The 17777-nt window shown below is 27.4% G+C and overlaps 3 protein-coding genes across 5 annotated transcripts; 1 reads left to right on the forward strand and 2 right to left on the reverse strand.

Annotated features, from left to right (window-relative positions):
- Positions 1-1098: 1098 nt before the first annotated feature.
- Positions 1099-2585, forward strand: LOC124920916. Of its 2 annotated transcripts, none has more exons than XM_047461501.1 (5): positions 1099-1329; positions 1467-1602; positions 1678-1780; positions 1927-2071; positions 2225-2585. In XM_047461501.1, exons 2-5 carry the CDS (start codon positions 1525-1527, stop codon positions 2304-2306), a joined length of 408 nt encoding a protein of 135 aa, XP_047317457.1. In that variant the 5' UTR covers positions 1099-1329; positions 1467-1524; the 3' UTR covers positions 2307-2585. The 2 variants fall into 2 exon arrangements, with proteins under 2 accessions (XP_047317457.1, XP_047317456.1); XM_047461500.1 differs by having other exon boundaries at positions 1108-1329; positions 1888-2071; positions 2225-2577.
- A 43-nt stretch (positions 2586-2628) lies between these two features.
- Positions 2629-4964, reverse strand: LOC124920915 (UDP-rhamnose/UDP-galactose transporter 4-like). 2 transcript variants are annotated; one of them, XM_047461498.1, is made up of 7 exons: positions 4846-4921; positions 4643-4737; positions 4120-4273; positions 3856-4040; positions 3564-3764; positions 3301-3462; positions 2629-3217 (listed from the first exon to the last, which is right to left on the reverse strand). In XM_047461498.1, the coding sequence occupies exons 3-7, from the start codon at positions 4253-4255 to the stop codon at positions 2885-2887; spliced, it is 1017 nt and encodes a 338-aa protein (XP_047317454.1). In that variant the 5' UTR covers positions 4256-4273; positions 4643-4737; positions 4846-4921; the 3' UTR covers positions 2629-2884. The 2 variants fall into 2 exon arrangements, with proteins under 2 accessions (XP_047317454.1, XP_047317455.1); XM_047461499.1 differs by lacking the exon at positions 4643-4737 and having other exon boundaries at positions 4846-4964.
- Positions 4965-5655: 691 nt separating this feature from the next.
- LOC124922031 (dof zinc finger protein DOF5.8-like) lies at positions 5656-6724 on the reverse strand. Its single transcript, XM_047462753.1, has one exon. It carries the CDS (start codon positions 6432-6434, stop codon positions 5805-5807), a length of 630 nt encoding a protein of 209 aa, XP_047318709.1. The 5' UTR covers positions 6435-6724; the 3' UTR covers positions 5656-5804.
- Positions 6725-17777: the final 11053 nt, after the last annotated feature.

A 17777-nucleotide genomic window follows, 5' to 3' on the forward strand; every position in this document is an offset into this window, starting at 1 on the left:
CTTCAAAATCAAAGACGCTTTTATAAATAATATCATTTGCGCTAGATAACAAATATTCTTTGTAAGTTTCAGTAAATATTTGAAATATTTTTCATCAGTTTGAATTCTAAATGACTAGATTTTTATAAAGAGGGTTATCGTTTGTACTGCTATTTTTCTTCTCTTGCCTTATTAGAAATTGAAAAAATAGATTTATGTTTTTTTTATGATAGAGTTTTGTTCTATGCATCTATGTATAGTCACAAGCAGGAGCTTTTATGTGGGAAGTCATGATGTTGAAGGTTTTCATCACATGATTTTGCTTAATTTCGATTAATGTGAATCATGGGAGGTGAATTTACGAGTAGTCGTGGTTAAATTTTAAAATAAACAAAGTCCGTCGAAAAAATTTGAAGAATACTGATTTATTTGTTATAAAAGACTTTGTACCATGTATAAGTTTGAAAATTGAGACGAAGAAAATGAATTACGGTTAAATTTTGAAACAAATGAAGGCTGTCAGAAAGATTTGGGAAATATTTGAATATTAATTAATTTATCATAGAATATTTTGTACCGCATGAGTTTGGAAATGCATACTTAAAAATGTCAATCACATAAACTAAAATTTGGTTATGTTTTAAAATAAGAAGGTATAAAAGTCACCACGGGTCCACAATAAATGTAATAAAAATATTAAATATGATTTATTTTTTTGGTTCTGCCAAAGGTAAAGGGAGAAAATTAAACAACAAAAAAATAGTCATTCTGAACTCTACTAAAATGAATTATAGTAGTCGAAAAATGACAGATTTTTCTCTTGCTTTACGAGAGAAATTATTTTTTTTAACATAAATATTTATTTTTATTATAATATTTTTAAAATATATTATTATGAATATATATTGTATTATATATTAAGAAATAAAATGAGGAGGTGATTTTATTTTTTATTTTTTAGATTTATGTTCGTTAAATATGGTAACTCATTTTTATAATATTAAAAGAGGTTTTTAAATGATTTAATTTAATTTTGGTGATAATTAAAATATTATTTGACGGCGTATCTTTATTCTTTAGATCTGTCTGGTTTTCCTCTTGCTCGACGTCGCCTTGACCTAACTGCCGCAGCCTTAGAAACAGTTCTCCTTCCGACGCCATTTTCGTTTCTTCATCTTCTTCTTCTTCTTCGCCGTCGCCTTTCTCCTCCCTCTCCCTTGATCTTAGCCTATCTTCAGACTTCCCCTAAACCCAAGTCCCTACCTCTGGTTCGTCACCGTTTCGGCTCTTCTTCGGTGGTAGCGGTCTTCGCCGGGTGGGTCGTCTTCTAAGCAGAATCTCTCCCGCAAGGTAAGAAAATTGAAAATTGAAAACTTAATAGTTTTCATTTGGTACAGATGGAATAGAATCTTAAAGTTGAATTGCAATCAAGAAAAGCAAGCAAAATGAGTGTTAATAAGAAAACTGTTGGTTTTTTCATGATGCAGGATAAATCAATAAGGATTTGCAATTGCAGAGAAAACCCATTTGTTACATTTCTATTTCATGGCTAAAGAAGATATCTTGTTAGAAAACAGGCTTCAAGATGTCCAGTGGCTCTGTTCCCTCTCTGAATCTGAGCTAGTAAGTTTGATTGATTTTTTACTCACATCATCATGAACATCATCATCATTAATGAAATGAAATTCGTTTTGCTAGGATATGCTAATTAGTTTGAAAACCCTTCTTTTGAAACGGGCTGATGTAATTGGTCATCCTGATTTAGCTAGCAAATGCAATATTAAGATGCTAAGAGTACTTGGTATGTGAATATATATATCTTATATGTCTCATTCTTCTTTCTTTTGGTTTTGGTTGGTCTGTTGTTTACTTCTACTCATCAACTAGAGATTATATATATGTTTGCAGCTTTCATATTAATGGAGCATCTTAGAGATAACCTTGCAGATTCATCATTAATTCCAGCTTTGGATAAGTATTTAGATACTTCCAACTTATCTAAATCCATACTCGATCAACAATTTGAAGACTTGAGTATACACGATTTAAGGAAATATATCGACAGCAGCAAACGAAAGAGAATAATGGAGACGTAAGTATCCTTTGTACTTATAGTGATTTATTCATAGATTTTCTGAAGAATGATATGATTTATATTCCACTTGATCATGAAACCCTTGTGTAAAGAGTGTTTTTTATTGCTTATGTAACTGTTTTTGTTGTTTCTTTTGTTTTGGGGGTGTAGGCTCTTTGAAGATCATCAAGCTCCAACTCAGAAGAAGAAAATGAATAATGCTGAAACATCCACTCAGACAATTATAGATTAGATTTATTCTTTGTAACTTGTAACTTGTTTGATTCTTTGTAACTTGATTGATTCTTTGTTTTTTTTTAAAGAGAAACGTTTCGTTTTTTATGCGACTTTTTGGTTTTTGGCATCATGTGGAGAAGCCCAAGGATGGGAAATGATTATCAAGTGGTGTGCTAGGGATGTTCTACCCATACCATCTTGATTTGGTGATGAAGTGAATGTGTACATATTTTCGATTCCGGACAAATCAATTTGTTTCTATGTTTCCAAATATCCGACATAACAATGTAGAAGAATGAGATGTTACAATAAAGACACCAGAACTAACAAATTTATAAGTTTCCAAATATAAATGAATAATATTTGTTGCTGACTTGTTTCCATAGTTGAATTACAATAAAGATACCAAAACTAACAAATTTAGTTCGGTTTACCAAAAAACTGAGAAAGTTTTACCTTTTTTTATGATACAACATATCAAACAAGGGCTTTCTTTAATGTTAAGAAAGAATGTGGTTAATAATAATAATAATAATAATAATACTCAATAAGCCAAAAATAATTATTAGCTCTCTGGTAATCTATATCTTATTATTATACCTTGTGATCAGGTTTGTTGGATTCTGTCAATCCCTTTTGTTTTAGGGCTTTGGTCTCAGGCAAAATAGAAGAAGACCATCGCTCTTTCCCTCCTGGTTTAGACGAGGCATTACCATACCATATCATGCCCAGTATTGCTATCATCATGCCCAGAACCACCTGCAAATTGATCCCCTCTTTCCCGAAGAAAATGAATCCCAGTATCAGGACCAGTATGGTCTTCATGTGTCCAAGCACTTGAAACGACACTGCTGAAAATCTTCCTATGCAGATGAATTGACTCAGATTTGTCCCAATCGCAATTGTGCATGATATAAATATGAACATCTGCAAACATCAAAACCAATTAGTGAATAGATTAGTTGTGTTTTGGATGTACAAAACATTCAAAGAAAACCTGTCTCACTTACCAGAGGTGTAAAACTGTAGTTATATGCATCAACCCTCTTGCCAGTCAACCAATAGTCCACAAAGGGTCCTAATAATAGAAGGGATGCAGCTTGTACTGGGGCAGTATGCCCCAGTAAGTTAAATGATCCCAAGGAATACTTTCTCTGGAGAAAGTGTACATACTGCAAAAAATCATACACAGCATGAATATATGATACATTATTCTAATTTCGTAATAATAATAATAATGTCAAAAGACAGGGAAAAGAAAGAAAGAACATACATACTGCTGCATGGCAGTACTCCAAACAGCCACAATTGCGGCAATAAAGCCCTTTGGATTAACACTAACATCAGTAACAGTGCAAACACCAACTCCAAATAAGACTAATAATATGCTCAGATTAGTATCCCTCGAGTATCTCATCTTATCCAAGACAACCTCCAGAAAACAAGAGACAGGGATCATGCTCAACTTTGCAATCTGACAAATCATTTCATCAAAAGGAAACTGATTCACTATAGTGTTATATAGAAAGGAAAAAGGGTCATGTAAATCATATACATAAACTGACCTGATAGAATCCGACTGAATTCCACATTAGACTCACATTCATTCCAACAATTGAAAAGTTTGCAAATATAACGAACTTGACAAGATCAGACAAGGGTAGATGAGATGTCTGGATGTATCCCAATCGCCTAAGAACAATAGTCATGAAGGTAGTTGTTGCGAAATGTAGCCCAGTTAACGTCGTAGCTACATGACACATTAAATGGAACTTATTTCGAAGAAATTTCAAAGGAAAACTTAGCCTGCAGAATATTGAGGTGCATACCGAAAGTGAAACCGTAAGTGGCCATTACAGCTTTGTTGACGATAATGATCCCCACCGAGGTGACGATATTAAACGTCCAAGCAGCTGTGTCAACAGCTCCTTTATTATTCATTATTTTTGCTGGAATTATTGTCATCTTCTCTCAGACTTTACACTGAAAAGCAATAGGTACCAAAATTAAAGCCGATCTTACAAATTCTTGAGTTCTTTGAATAATAAGTAAAACCAATTGATTATCTTATTAGTGAAGAATTAGCAAGTCAAAGACTTATTGATCAAGAATCAATAAGTTTTCTGCAGCTATATAGATTGGCTTCTACCATAAGCAATGTTGTCTTCAAACAGACACTAAATGATCAGATTACTAAAATCAGATTATTTAGCATTGTTATAAATCTTATACCTAAATTAAACAAGCATTAAGACAGATCTTATGGAAAGCTTCTTTCTGTTTTGAAAAGAAAATGAATGTGCTTTGACTAGAGTATTATATCAGATGGACGTAATTTCCAATCATTAATACCTGTGATCTACTCATCGACAATTCCACTATCTTGACAGATCAAAGATCAATAATAACATAAAATAGATCCAAATGAATGACTTGATATGAACTCTCTGAACATAGAGATGGAAAATTAACAAAACAAAAGATACAAATCTATGAATTCAACATAGCATAGAATTGAACGGTGAAAGAAGAATCAAAACGGAAAATGTACTAACAGAAAGAGAGCCGGCGGATCTCGTCGCGATCGATCGGAGAAGTTGGAATGAAGATGAACGTTTAGTGATGATGATTTGTTTACGTGTGAAATCAGTAGAGAATGAGAATTCTGTAATCAATTTTACTTCATTGAAGAAGACAGTCTTGGACTTGGACTCGCCGGCGCTGAATTGCCCACGATTTCTTTTGGGCCTGTTTGATTTTATTTGGACTGGCCAACACTTGGAAAATAACCCAATTCTCTTAGGCCTTGTTTGGACCTAGTTAGAAATTTTATTTTTATTCATTAAACTAAATAAAATTAAGTTTTTATTGTCCAAACTCAAAGTAGAGAGCAATATAATTAAGGGTCAATTCAAATCAGTTTCAAATTGACATATTTAGATCGAGCAACATGTTTAGTAATTCATGTTAGTAATTCATGTCAAAATTTCTAACATGAATCTTTAACCCAATTTATTTAACTAAACTCGAACTCAACCCGATGTAAGTTTCAAATTAAAATTATAACAACACAAAAAAAAAATTAAAAAATCCGTTTTCAAAAAATCTTCCAAAAGAAAAAAAATTGTAAACGAGTCATCAGATATTTCACGATCCAATTTTTTATTTATTAATAAGATCGAATAATTTTGATCCTAACAAAAACAATCATGACATTTTTTTCTTATACTATTCGGATAGTATTTTCAGGTAGTTCAAAATTGATTGCCCAAAATATAATGATAAAAAAAAATAAACAAAATATAATGATAAAAAGAATAAACAGCTCCTTAAACTTTTACACAAAGATCAAACAACCTCATAAACTTTGAAAACTATCAAATTAAACCCTAAAACTTTTTTGTTTCCTCCACATTTGACAATAACCCAAAATTTAGACAATGAAATACATCCAACTGCTTAATAAAAGAAAAAGTCCAAACCAAAATGCATCAAATTAAAATATCATAAAAGTTCACTTAGGAAATGTAAAGCAATCTCCACCACTCATCAGCCCACTCTCTACACCTCCTCCTCCTCCCTCCATCTGCCACGTGTTCCCAACCAACCCTACTCCTCCTCCGTTACCGTTATCCATGATCCCGTTAGTGAAGGGCCAAATCGCTCTAGTCCCAACTCCAAACCCCATATTCTCATAACCAGACCCAAGAAAAAATCCAAGTCCAAGACCAAGCCCATCAAGAGCTAATATACCTGGGCCTTGAGATCCCAAAAAAGAACTAAACGGCCCAATACCATTCTGTTCAAGCTTCATCTCCCCGGCAAAAACAGGGGAATCGGAGGACATAACAGATGCGGCGGCGGCAGAGGAGACTATGGGGAGGGTAAAGGTGCGAGAACGCTTCGTGTTTCGGCGACTACCACCTCCGACGGGAATGTCGCGGAGGGCGCCGCCGTGAGTCCAGTAACGGCGACAGGACTTGCAGAAATGACGTGGCTGAGAGAAGTTGTAGTTGTTGTAGTAACAGAACTTGGTGTTGGTTGAGTCGCAACGAGGACATGGTAAGTGATCGGGTTCTTGTGGAGGTGCGCCGGTGAGATGGGGCCGTGGTTGGCGGCGGTCGGATGAATTTGATGATGGCATTTTGAGAGGATTTTTTTAAGGGAAAGGGTTTGTTTGAAGATTGAGAGAAGATTGGTGTGTGTATTTATAGTAGAGAGATTGATATGTATATAGAGAGAGAAGGAGAGAGAAAGAGAGAGAGAAAGAGATTCTGTAGTTCTGAAGGGTTTCTGACGCACCGACCGACGAATTACAGGAAACAAGTTTTGCAGAGCTCTGTTATTCCGCGGCATTTTTCAGTCGGCTCGAAACATACATACATAGCACTTTCTCTCTCTATATCTATCTCTATATCTGTCTCTCTCTATATATACATATCAGTTTCATAGGCAGAATGTGTAGGAGGCTCACCTAGCTAGCTAGAGCTTGTTTGATAATAATAATAGGTTATTTTGGATTTTTCTTTGGCTTTTTTGAGAAATAATTGTTTAGACTTTTTTTTATTACTTCACATTATTATTTTTTATTTAAAATTTTATTTTAATAAAGTAAAATTATTTTAATAAATTAAATAATTGAATAGTTTAAAAAATATACATACATGTAAGTTTGATTCAAATAAAATTTAGTTTACTTAAGATCTAAAGAGGTAAAATTGTGTTAGATTATAAAATTTGAAGTTAATTTATTACACAAAATTAATATAGTAGATTATTATTTAAATGTTGAAAATTTAAGGATCAATTAAGCACAAACAAAGTCATAATTAGGAGTGGATGAATATTAATTTAACTTAATTAATAAATATATATTAAGCAAAAACAACTTAGGGTTATTTTGATTTGGTTTATAAGTATAGGTAAGGTGAGATAATATAATAAATTGTTAATATTGTTTTATTCAAATAATTTTCACCTGTAAAATAGTTAAATATATGATCCCAATAAGTTAGATATTCTAGAGGGAAAAAAATATAAGTTGAAATGATTACAAGTATTAAATATAAACACTATATGTTCATCCTCTTCCTATCCAACTTGTTTTGATTATTAAAAATAAGTTGGTCACACATATCATTCTTAATTAATGTCCTATGTTGGGATTTTTTATCCAAAAATATGAGCCTCACACATATTAAGCTCAAGTATTTTGTTTTCTTCACTATCTTGTGGATAATTTGTTTAAAAAGAAAATTATCACCATGATCTCGGGTTGGGTTGTGAGAAAACTCATTGATGAGAATTATTTTTTAACCAAATATGACTGTATATGAAAAATCGAACTAAATGTAAGGCAATATGCATTTGCATAGGTCTCTATGCCCAATTTTTTATAAAATAATATTATTATTTTTTTTTCTCTTTTAATATTGCAATGTATATAACTTTTTTTTTATCTCTTTCTGCATTATAATATATTACTCACTTTATATTATATATAAAATTTATAATTATTAATTAAAAAAATAGTGGCCACAAAATTTAAATTTGGATTATGCCCTAATTTTCAGGTCGGACTTGACTCAAGCCAATGTGGACTTAAAAAAAATTTGTGTGCTAATGAGTGTTAGCTATTTTTTATATAATTAAAAAAGCAAATAATGAATAAAATTGAATAAAATTAAAATTAGGGGATGTATTATCTTTTATTGTAAAATATAATAATAATAAAAATAATAATAGAAGATGGGCTTGAACCTAACTTAGCCTAAACAAGATTCACTCTTTCACACATCTACATAGGGATATACTAGATTGAAGGTAAAAAAAAAAAAACATGTATGGCCTATCAAGTCAACCTTGTAATAATAATAAGAATAGTTATAGTATAGAATTCATTATTTTTATAATTAAAATTTGTTTATTATAGTATATGTCAATTGTTGTATTATTTATTTATTGGTGTTGATCATCTCTCAATACATAAATGATTAAGTTATGAGATTCTCTACAAGATCTATGCCTCGGGAACAAACTGCACCAGGACTCATATTCCTCGCATGAGTCATTACACAAACCAAAATATATTCTAGCCTATTTATATCAAATAATTGTTTTTTTATATCTAATTTTGAAATATTAAAATAAAAAACCCATATAATTAATTCAATTTCAATTATTTAAAATAATCATAAACATTAGTAACTATCACATCAATTTCATTTTTCACATTAACTAAAATATTAAAAACAAATTATTGTTTTTGTATGTTTTATAGTTCTAACATTTTTTCACCTAAAAAAGTTGTTTTTTTTTATAACACAACAAAAGGATATTTGGAAAATAATCCCAATAACCCAAACCTTTATCCCAAATTAATATTTTTAACGGTTATTTTGATTTTGTTTATTTTTTCCATTATACTCACTAATTCCTATATATACAGATTAAAAAAACAATCAATTAACTTATTTTATTCAGCTTATTTAATTAAACCAAGAATAATTTGAATTACTAAAATCAAATTATTTTAAAAAATATTCCTTACATCAAAATAGCCTTCTGTTGTACAGTTATGATGATGATGATGGTGTCGGATATGCATGGAAGAAGTGAACTTTTCCTTTTGTCTTTAAAAGGTCTGGTTTGATTCCTCTACAACCAAAGACCAGGCCTTATTGTGTTATTTTGATTATATATTTTGTTAATAATTTGATTAATAAATACTAACCATAAATATTTAATTGATAATATGGTGTCTAGCTAGATAATTGTAAATATATATATTTGATTAATTAGGAATGAACAATATAATAATAATTTGAATAAACGATAAGCTATAAATTTGGATTTAATAATTAACAGAAATAATAATAAATAATAAATTACATTCAAACTAGTCTGTGTGGGGCGAGGGGGCATCTGAGTCAAAACAATGGTTTTGTCATTTTCATTCATCCTATGGAACCGTACACAATCCCTCTCAGATTGTTTTTATTTGTTATTTGTTAAAGTTATTTAAATAACTTATGTTCATATTATTAAAAAATTTATACTTTAAATTATTATTTATTATTATATATAAATATATTTTAAGTTATTTTATCAAAAATATTATCATTAAATTAAAATATTTATCACCCATCATTATTTATTTTCTCTTATTACTCAAGATTCTGGTCTCGTTTTAAATGGACTTCTTTACCCCTTTTTACAATGTTTTAAAGTTACCTTCAATTTATTTTTATTTTTTTAGCAGTATTTAATTTATTTTAATAATTAATTTTTAGTATGATTAAAAATGTTTTAAATTATTTTGTTAGACGTTTATGTATTTTAAACGTGTTTTAATTTTTATTTGTAATAGTTTAATTGGGAATATTATTATAATAATTTATTATACGAATATAAATTGTATCAAACTAGTCTTATATATATATTTTTTGTCAAGAACTAATCAAATAATATTTATATTTATTTCATATTACATTATACAATTTTTAGAGTTCGGTTTGTGCTTATTAAGGGTGCGTTAGTATGAATGCCATATATGTATTTTATTTATGATACTAAAATGAATGTTAAAATGTACCATTTTTTGTAGGGCTCGTCAAATTATGTTTTTACTCATCTTGTTAGTTGAGAAGAAAGTTAAATTAGATAAAAATGAAGTGTGTTTAGGTATACAAGACATTGTTACTTTTAATAAAACTTCGCTCAGCTCTCTAAGTGGTGTAGTAATATAAGTAGGAACAAGATAGTCGATCAAAATTGGTTTGATTGGTTCACTAAATTGTCACTTTGTCTGGTTGATTGTAATATTTGGGGGGTACTTTCGTCATGTGGAAGTACTTTTGAGAATAGTTAATATTTATCGCTAGTGATGAAGTATCAATATGTTTTTGGAATGACGTGTGTGGGGCAAGTGTCCTAATACATAATTTCAGGTGCTTGCTTTTATTGTCATTTGTAGGGATGTTATTCGGAATGTCATGTTTGATCTGCACTCTGGTAGTTTTGTTAGTAGGATTAGATACAAGAGACGTCTTAGGGGTGATGAAGTCTTTGACCATGCGAGATTGTTGAAATGTGTGGGTTTTAAGGAGGTCAAACCGATTATTCGTGATGTTATGCGATAACGAGATATGTATATATTTAATGTTGGTCATTGTTATACGTTATTTAATCGAATCATATAGTCTAGTATTTTTGGATTTGTCATGAAATTCAAAGGTGCCTACTAAGATCTCATTCTTTGGTTGTAGTGTTAATCATGTAGGTATCTTAATAAATGACATATTTAAACATACAAGTTTATGATGGCGAGTCAATTAATGTTGAATTGGCCATAAGGAGGAGTCGACTTCACACCTCCACTTGCATTGTCAATTTGTGGTTGAGATTTGGAGTCTTCTTTTGACCTTGATCGGGATTCGATGAGTTATGCCACCATTGTTAAGAGATTTGGGTGGAGACGGTCCAATTTGATGGTTTAAAACGGTGAAATTTTATTCATGTTATATTTTTTGTGATTTTTTTGGTGATTTTTTTTGGCTATAGGGGACTTAGAGAACTTTTGGCAACTATAGATGACGGTTAGATTCATTCACGACGTCATTATTATTACGTTGTTTCAAGTGAGATTCATAAAAAATGTGGATTCGGCGTGTGACCTTGAAATAATTTTTGCTCGATGATTTTGTCTTTTTGTTTTTTCGTTTAGTTTCTTAATTACTTTGTTTTTCTTTATTTTTATATTTTTTTCTTCAGTTATCATATAATAATTTTGTCGAGACATTATTTGCCGTGGACCATTTAAAAAATATATATATACTTTAAGCTTAAACTTGGATTTATTTAAAATTATTTTGATAATGGTTAGAAGTTTAAACATATTTCCTCCTAACTTAGGAATTTTTAGGAATTTTTTTTTTATTTTTAATAAATAGTTAATTCTCATTCATTTAAATAAAAAATTATATATAAAATATTAAAAAATAACTCAACTTGAATGAGAATATAGATATAAGTAATATGACAAATTTACAAAATAAAAATTAAATCGTGAAAATCCAATAATCTTGAAAAAAATTAAAAAAAAATTAAGGTGACTCAAAATACGTACTCGTTTAAGTTTGATAACGATGAGTGGGGAAGTAAAGTAAGTTGAACTAACTAATCATGTACGGTAAAAAGAATCTCTATAAATTATTTTGAGCGATAATGAAATTTGTCATTGTCCGTAGGTTGGTAAGTAATACCGAAATATGTTCTACTAAGTTATAACGGTGAACTCACCTTCTACATATATTGTCAAAATAATAATAAAAACTCATACAAATCAATGATGGATACAAAAGCCATCAAATGAAATATCAGTTTCAATAACTCTTTCTTTAAACAAAAGAGAAACAACTCCAAATCTCTGTCAATTTTATTTAATTTGTTGTTAAAAAGAAATGCGCACATGGAGTCAAGAAAGTATTACCAAGATAATTTGCGGTATGAGTAACAAACAACTCAACAAAAGTTGAAAGTATGGTTCAAATTATAAAAATTTAAAACAAAAAATTTGATTCGACTAAATAAGATGCTAAACCGAACAAAATAAACACTAACTCAAATCTAATTGGCAAAAAAATTAAACAAAACACTCTAATATGTTCAAAAGAAAAGGAGAGAATTAAAAACAAAATGAATTTTCAACTTTTCTGTATATTTTTAAAAAGAGAATAAAAGAATAAAAAAAAATAGAAAAACTTAATATTTGAGTAACTCAGACTCTTAATCTTATCTTTTTGGGAACTTAACATTGCCACTAATGTGTCATATATTTCATTAATATATATACATATAAGAAACATAAAGAAAAATATAAAATAACTAACGACATTAAAATTTAAACCTCATATCTCACAGTTATAATAAAAGTTCATGCACCCAAATAATAATTAAGATAATTTCAAATGAATTTTGATGCTGAAAGAAAAACATGACAATATTTCCTAAAACGAATACTAAAATTAGAAAATGTTTGAATAAAATTTTGATAAAATGTTTGAATACCCTTTATTAAGGATTTAGTTTGAGCTTTGTTTTCAAAATATGGATGAATAAATTAATCCTAATTAATTTACTCAAAATCAAAATTGTTGCACAATTATAAATTTGTAAAATTAAGAGTTTTAATTCATTTAAAAACTGTTAATTGTTGTTGATTTTGAATTGTTAGTGTTTTTTATAAAATAAATTTAAAATTTATTAATATAAAATAATATAATTTATTTTATAAATAAAATAAAAATATATTTAATTATTTTTTGTTAGTAAAATGATTGATTTGATTAATGTGAGAGATAATAAAATATTATTTAGTTATAGTTAAAATTTTAAAATAATTTAATTAAATAAGCTTTAAGAGTTTTACACGTTTAAAAGTTTATTTATATATTAAAATTGAAATGAAAAAAATAAAAACAAACGGGTCTAGAGAGAGAGAGAGGGGTAGTATTTCCGTTTGGCACGCGAGGCAGCAGGCTTGAAGTGTAGTAGCTATCTAACTATCCTATTCCTATCTAGATAGATAGATAGATACATGAATTATAATTTAATTAATTAATTAATAAATTATTGGTTCATATATAATAATAATAAAATATAAATAGAGGTACGTGTCTTATAATGAAAGGGCAGTGGCATTGAAGGGTCATTGTCCTTGCCCCCATAATCCAACCCTCCCTCCCTATGGGCAGACAGACAATATACACAGAGGACTATACTGTTGACGACCGTCGTCTTCATTCGGCATTTTCCCTATTTCTCGATTCTTTTCAAATAATCCTTTTTTCCAATAACACCATTTTTCTACCCAACCCTGCAGCATCATGCACCAGCAACTAATTGCGACTTTTTTTTTTCTTTTTCTTACAACCCCCTTCTTTTTTAAATCTATTTAATTACATCTTTAATCTTCTTTTATTATATATTGTTAAAACCTAAAGGGATCGATGTGACTTTTATTTATTTATTTATTTATTTAAATATATGTATTTTTGTAACCCACTTATTTCATTAATATAAACTTATTTAGAAAAAAAAAATACATAAATTTAACCAATTAGCAATGCTGCAATTAATATTAGAGTGTCAAATAAGAGTGGGAAAAGAGTAAAGACAGACCCTAGGACTTATCAACTCTCATATTAACTCTTTTTATTTTTATTTAAAAAAAATGATTTTTCAAATAAAATAACCACAATCTTTATATACATTGCATTTGAGTTAAAAGATAATATATACAAAATAAATAAGAAGTATTAACATCTGGAGAAAATAGAAAAATAAATATTATTAAGAGACCGGCCCCGAACCGAGCAAAACTAATGAGGTCTAAGCTATTAATAATGATTCATGGTATTACTTAGTATGGACTTTGGACAAACAACTTGATTTCGGTAAAGGAAAAAATTGCATTTTCTTGATAAAAATGGGCTAACCACAGGCCCACACTAGTTGAAATATATCCAAATAAATAAATATATATAAAACTAGTTTTATTAAAGTTTATTTTATTTCGTAAAATATTATCCAAATTAAATAATTTATTACTTAATTTAATATATATAAGTGTATTTAATAACACATATTTATAAATTATAATCACTTATTTTTATAGACTTAAATATAAAGATATAAATATATATATATATATATTTATTTTATTTTAAAAATAAAAAATAACTAAACACATTAATAAAATAAAGTTACCAAAAATAATGTTATCTTTTTAATTTAATAAATTTATATTAGATTTACATTTCTTCTCTCTATATCAAAACTCTCTTTTTTCTTAGATTATGATACATCAAAATTTTCATATTTTAAAAATTAATTTCAAGCACAGTTTCAATCAGAATATTGTGATTAGATATAAACTAATTATTAAAATAGAAAAAGAATAATAAAAGTGATCAATTATATAGAGAGCAAATAAGAAAGATAAGCTAAAGTGATTAAAACAATTTATAACTTATATTATATAACTTATTCTATAAACATTCGGGTCTATTTGATCTTATTTATACTAGGTAACTTAAAACAAAATTTTAACAAATTATTATGCAATGGAGACTTATTTCACGCTAATAAATTAATCGAATGAAATAATAACCTAATATTAATGAAAGTAATTTTGACATTTTAATTTAATTAATCCTATACTATATATAGTATATACAATCTGCAGAAAGGAAAACAGTAAAAAAAAAAACATCATAATTCTGGCGTGAGAATGACCGACTTCTAGAATCGGTTAGTGAGAAAAGATATAATTATTTATCATCATTATAGAAGAAGTAGAAGTTTGTACAAATAATCAAACCTTCTTTTCCTTTTTCCCGTCTTAATTATAAGTTCCCTTGATGAGTGTGATGATATATATAATATATTGCTAATTAATTAATTAATTAATTAATTAATCAGCTGTAAGCCTATATATAACATAATGCATATTCTTAATACAAAAATAAATTAATTGAAAGCAAAATATCTGAAGTGTGATCAGAAAGAATATAGTTGAGAGCAAATAAAGGACAAAGAGATATATGTTACAATATTATATATTGATTGGAAATATACATTTGGACATATATATATATAATAATTTGAATTATTGTGATTTAATTAGCTTATTAAAAAAAGAGATAGATATTTATATATCATATATCACGGCCAATCATCCATCCATGCAAGGGAAGGGGTGTGTGAAAAAGGTAGATTTATTAAAAGTAGCCTTTAATTTGGTATTCATTTTAGATCATCCACGTTTCTTTGTCCTTCAATAATCAATCTTATTATTATTATTATTTATACAAATACTTGGGGCCACAATCTATATATATCCAAATACTTTTCTTTATATTATTATTTATAAACTATATGTTTTCAAATTATATATATTATTGTCAATGTTAGGTATGAAATAAATGTAACGTTAGACTTTTGATAATATATATATATATATATATATATATATATATATATATATATATATAAAAAGCTCAATTTTTCAAAGTTTTTTCTTGGCTTTTGACTAGCAAATATATATATATATTCTCTTTGACCGCAAGTACTTTGGACCAAAGAAGACTAGAAATAGTGTAAATGAAAGGAAGTGGCATGGGTCGATCTCAGTCCTTTCTATTCATAATTATGGGCTAAACAATTAATATTACTAAATTATTATTATTATTATTTTTAAATGCTTCGGAATAAAAACTTGAACCTATTATTCAAATAACATTTATGTGCTTAATTTTTTCATTTTATTTTTAGAGGTGAAACAACTTCATTAATCCATTTTATTACAAAGAGAGCATAAACAAATTAATTAAACCTGATCCATCGAAAAAAACTATTTTCATTTTCTTTTTAAGTTCTACGTATATTAAAAATGATTATAATGTTGAAGCACAATGATAAAGTATAACATAAAAAAATGGTACGCAATAAATTATCGAGCTCGTAAATTTTGAGAAGAACGATTAACTCTCATGACTTTCCTGAATTAATTAAAAAAACGTCGTAATAATAACATTAATGATACACATTGGATTACGATAATTGAAAATTCGACAATTTCTTTTCAAATAAGTTAATCCATGAATAACTTGTTACTAAATTAATGAATACATCAATACAACAACGAATATTGTGCGAGCTTTAAATTTTTAATGAAATATCAGTTTATATAAATTCTTGTTATGTCCTTAACTCCTAATTCATATTGTTCTCTTTTTCTTATTTTAGGTTAAATGTATTTATTATATGTAAAAAGAGTCCTACTAAAAAGAATTTCTAAAATTATTCTTTTTTTTCTCTCTTTTTAATTTTCAACTACGGAATATATATACAACTCTATTAAAGTTCACAGACCCTAATATTTATGATCTTATTAAATGATGAAGATCTTAATTAATAATTTTCAGTGATGAATAATTAAGTTTTATTAATTACTAATGACTACATAGGTAATTACTAATTTTTTTATGATTGATAATGAGTAATTTTTAAAAGTGTCATCTTTAATTTCAAAAAGAAAATAAATAATGAGTATTTTTTTTCACTTTTCAAAAATAATGAGTAATTTTTTAGTTAGGTTAATTTCCTCAAATCTTTGGATTCCTCTAGAATAATAATTTGCATAGTGGTGAAATAATTGTGACAGCAGTAATCTTTTGGAGCATAATAACTGTGTTTGATAAATGAAGAATCATGATCTATAATTAATTAGGATACTAATTTATTTTGCAATAACTTTATTTTTTATCTTTCTAATTCGTATTATTTTTTCTCACTAGCTAATTATTTAAAATTGTTCAAATTTAATTATTCTTAATCTCAGTACAAATTAATTAACTTATCATATATTTTTGTTAATGGTTTAAAGTTTTAACTTTTCTATTGAAGAAGTGTGTTAATTATTTTTAACAAAAAGTTTCCTTAAATCAAGTTAAAAAATGAATGTTGTTTTTATTATTAAAAACCACTAAATTTAGTATTGGCCACAATAAGTATTGTAATTAATTAAGTAAAAAATTAAAATTATAAGAAAGGTTTTGAATATTTTTATAAGAGGTATGCGAGGAATTAAATAATTTTAACTTAATATTACTATATATATACACATATATATATATTTTTATTTTGCATACTCCTCGCAACTATTATTGAAATATATATGGAAATATTAAGCTAAAATAATTAAAATTTACCATATATATATTTTACATTAATAATAAATAAAACTAAAAGTAAATATTGTGCTGCTTTGATTAGGCATATCAAAAATTTCTACATCTCATATTTGTCAATACAACAGTTAACTAATAAATTACAATGAATAGGTTAAATGATTTAAAACATAAATTAACAATTAACAATAATAAGAATAAATTAAAGATACAGAAAAATTGAATTAAAAAAATATTTCAATATAGTTGTCAGGTTTACCCAACCACTAATTACCTTTTTTTTTACTATAGCAGTAAATAAGTATGGGACCCACAAAGGTATGTACGTACGATCGGAGTTGTTATGATATGATCATAAGGGCAATGAGTAAAATACGTGTATAATTAATGTATATATTCAGTCTAATTAATTACTAGTTTGTTTCATTATTATTATTATTTTAAGATTAAATTATTTATATTTTTAATTATTAAAATAGTTTTATAGTTAGATTAACAATGATTGGATAAAAAAGTTAAATAATCTCAAATTTATTTGATTGAAATTATTTAAATAAATTAACATAATTAAATATATATCATTTCACTAATTTATCATTTAACCAAATACTAAAATAAATTATATTTTTATAAAATAAAATAAAATATTCTTCAAATGTCGAGTTTGTTTGATATTGTTATTACCTAGCTTGTTTGATTATTTGAAAATTTTTAATGATTTTTTTTCTAAATCT

Source organism: Impatiens glandulifera, chromosome 1, assembly GCF_907164915.1.
Source record: "Impatiens glandulifera chromosome 1, dImpGla2.1, whole genome shotgun sequence".
In the NCBI taxonomy this organism is placed as follows: Eukaryota; Viridiplantae; Streptophyta; class Magnoliopsida; order Ericales; family Balsaminaceae; genus Impatiens; species Impatiens glandulifera.

What these genes read in the sequence shown, in the direction of transcription:
- LOC124920916 (XM_047461500.1), top strand. Translation starts at nt 1,525, where the DNA reads ATGGCTAAAGAAGATATCTTGTTAGAAAACAGGCTTCAAGATGTCCAG. An exon ending in CCCTCTCTGAATCTGAGCTA is followed by an intron (nt 1,603 to 1,677) that starts GTAAGTTTGATT and finishes TCGTTTTGCTAG; the next exon opens with GATATGCTAATTAGTTTGAA. An exon ending in TAAGATGCTAAGAGTACTTG is followed by an intron (nt 1,781 to 1,887) that starts GTATGTGAATAT and finishes ATATGTTTGCAG; the next exon opens with CTTTCATATTAATGGAGCAT.
- LOC124920915 (XM_047461499.1), bottom strand. Translation starts at nt 4,255, where the DNA reads ATGACAATAATTCCAGCAAAAATAATGAATAATAAAGGAGCTGTTGAC. An exon ending in ATTCAGTCGGATTCTATCAG is followed by an intron (nt 3,765 to 3,855) that starts GTCAGTTTATGT and finishes ATGATTTGTCAG; the next exon opens with ATTGCAAAGTTGAGCATGAT. An exon ending in ACTACAGTTTTACACCTCTG is followed by an intron (nt 3,218 to 3,300) that starts GTAAGTGAGACA and finishes TGATGTTTGCAG; the next exon opens with ATGTTCATATTTATATCATG.
- LOC124922031 (XM_047462753.1), bottom strand. Translation starts at nt 6,434, where the DNA reads ATGCCATCATCAAATTCATCCGACCGCCGCCAACCACGGCCCCATCTC.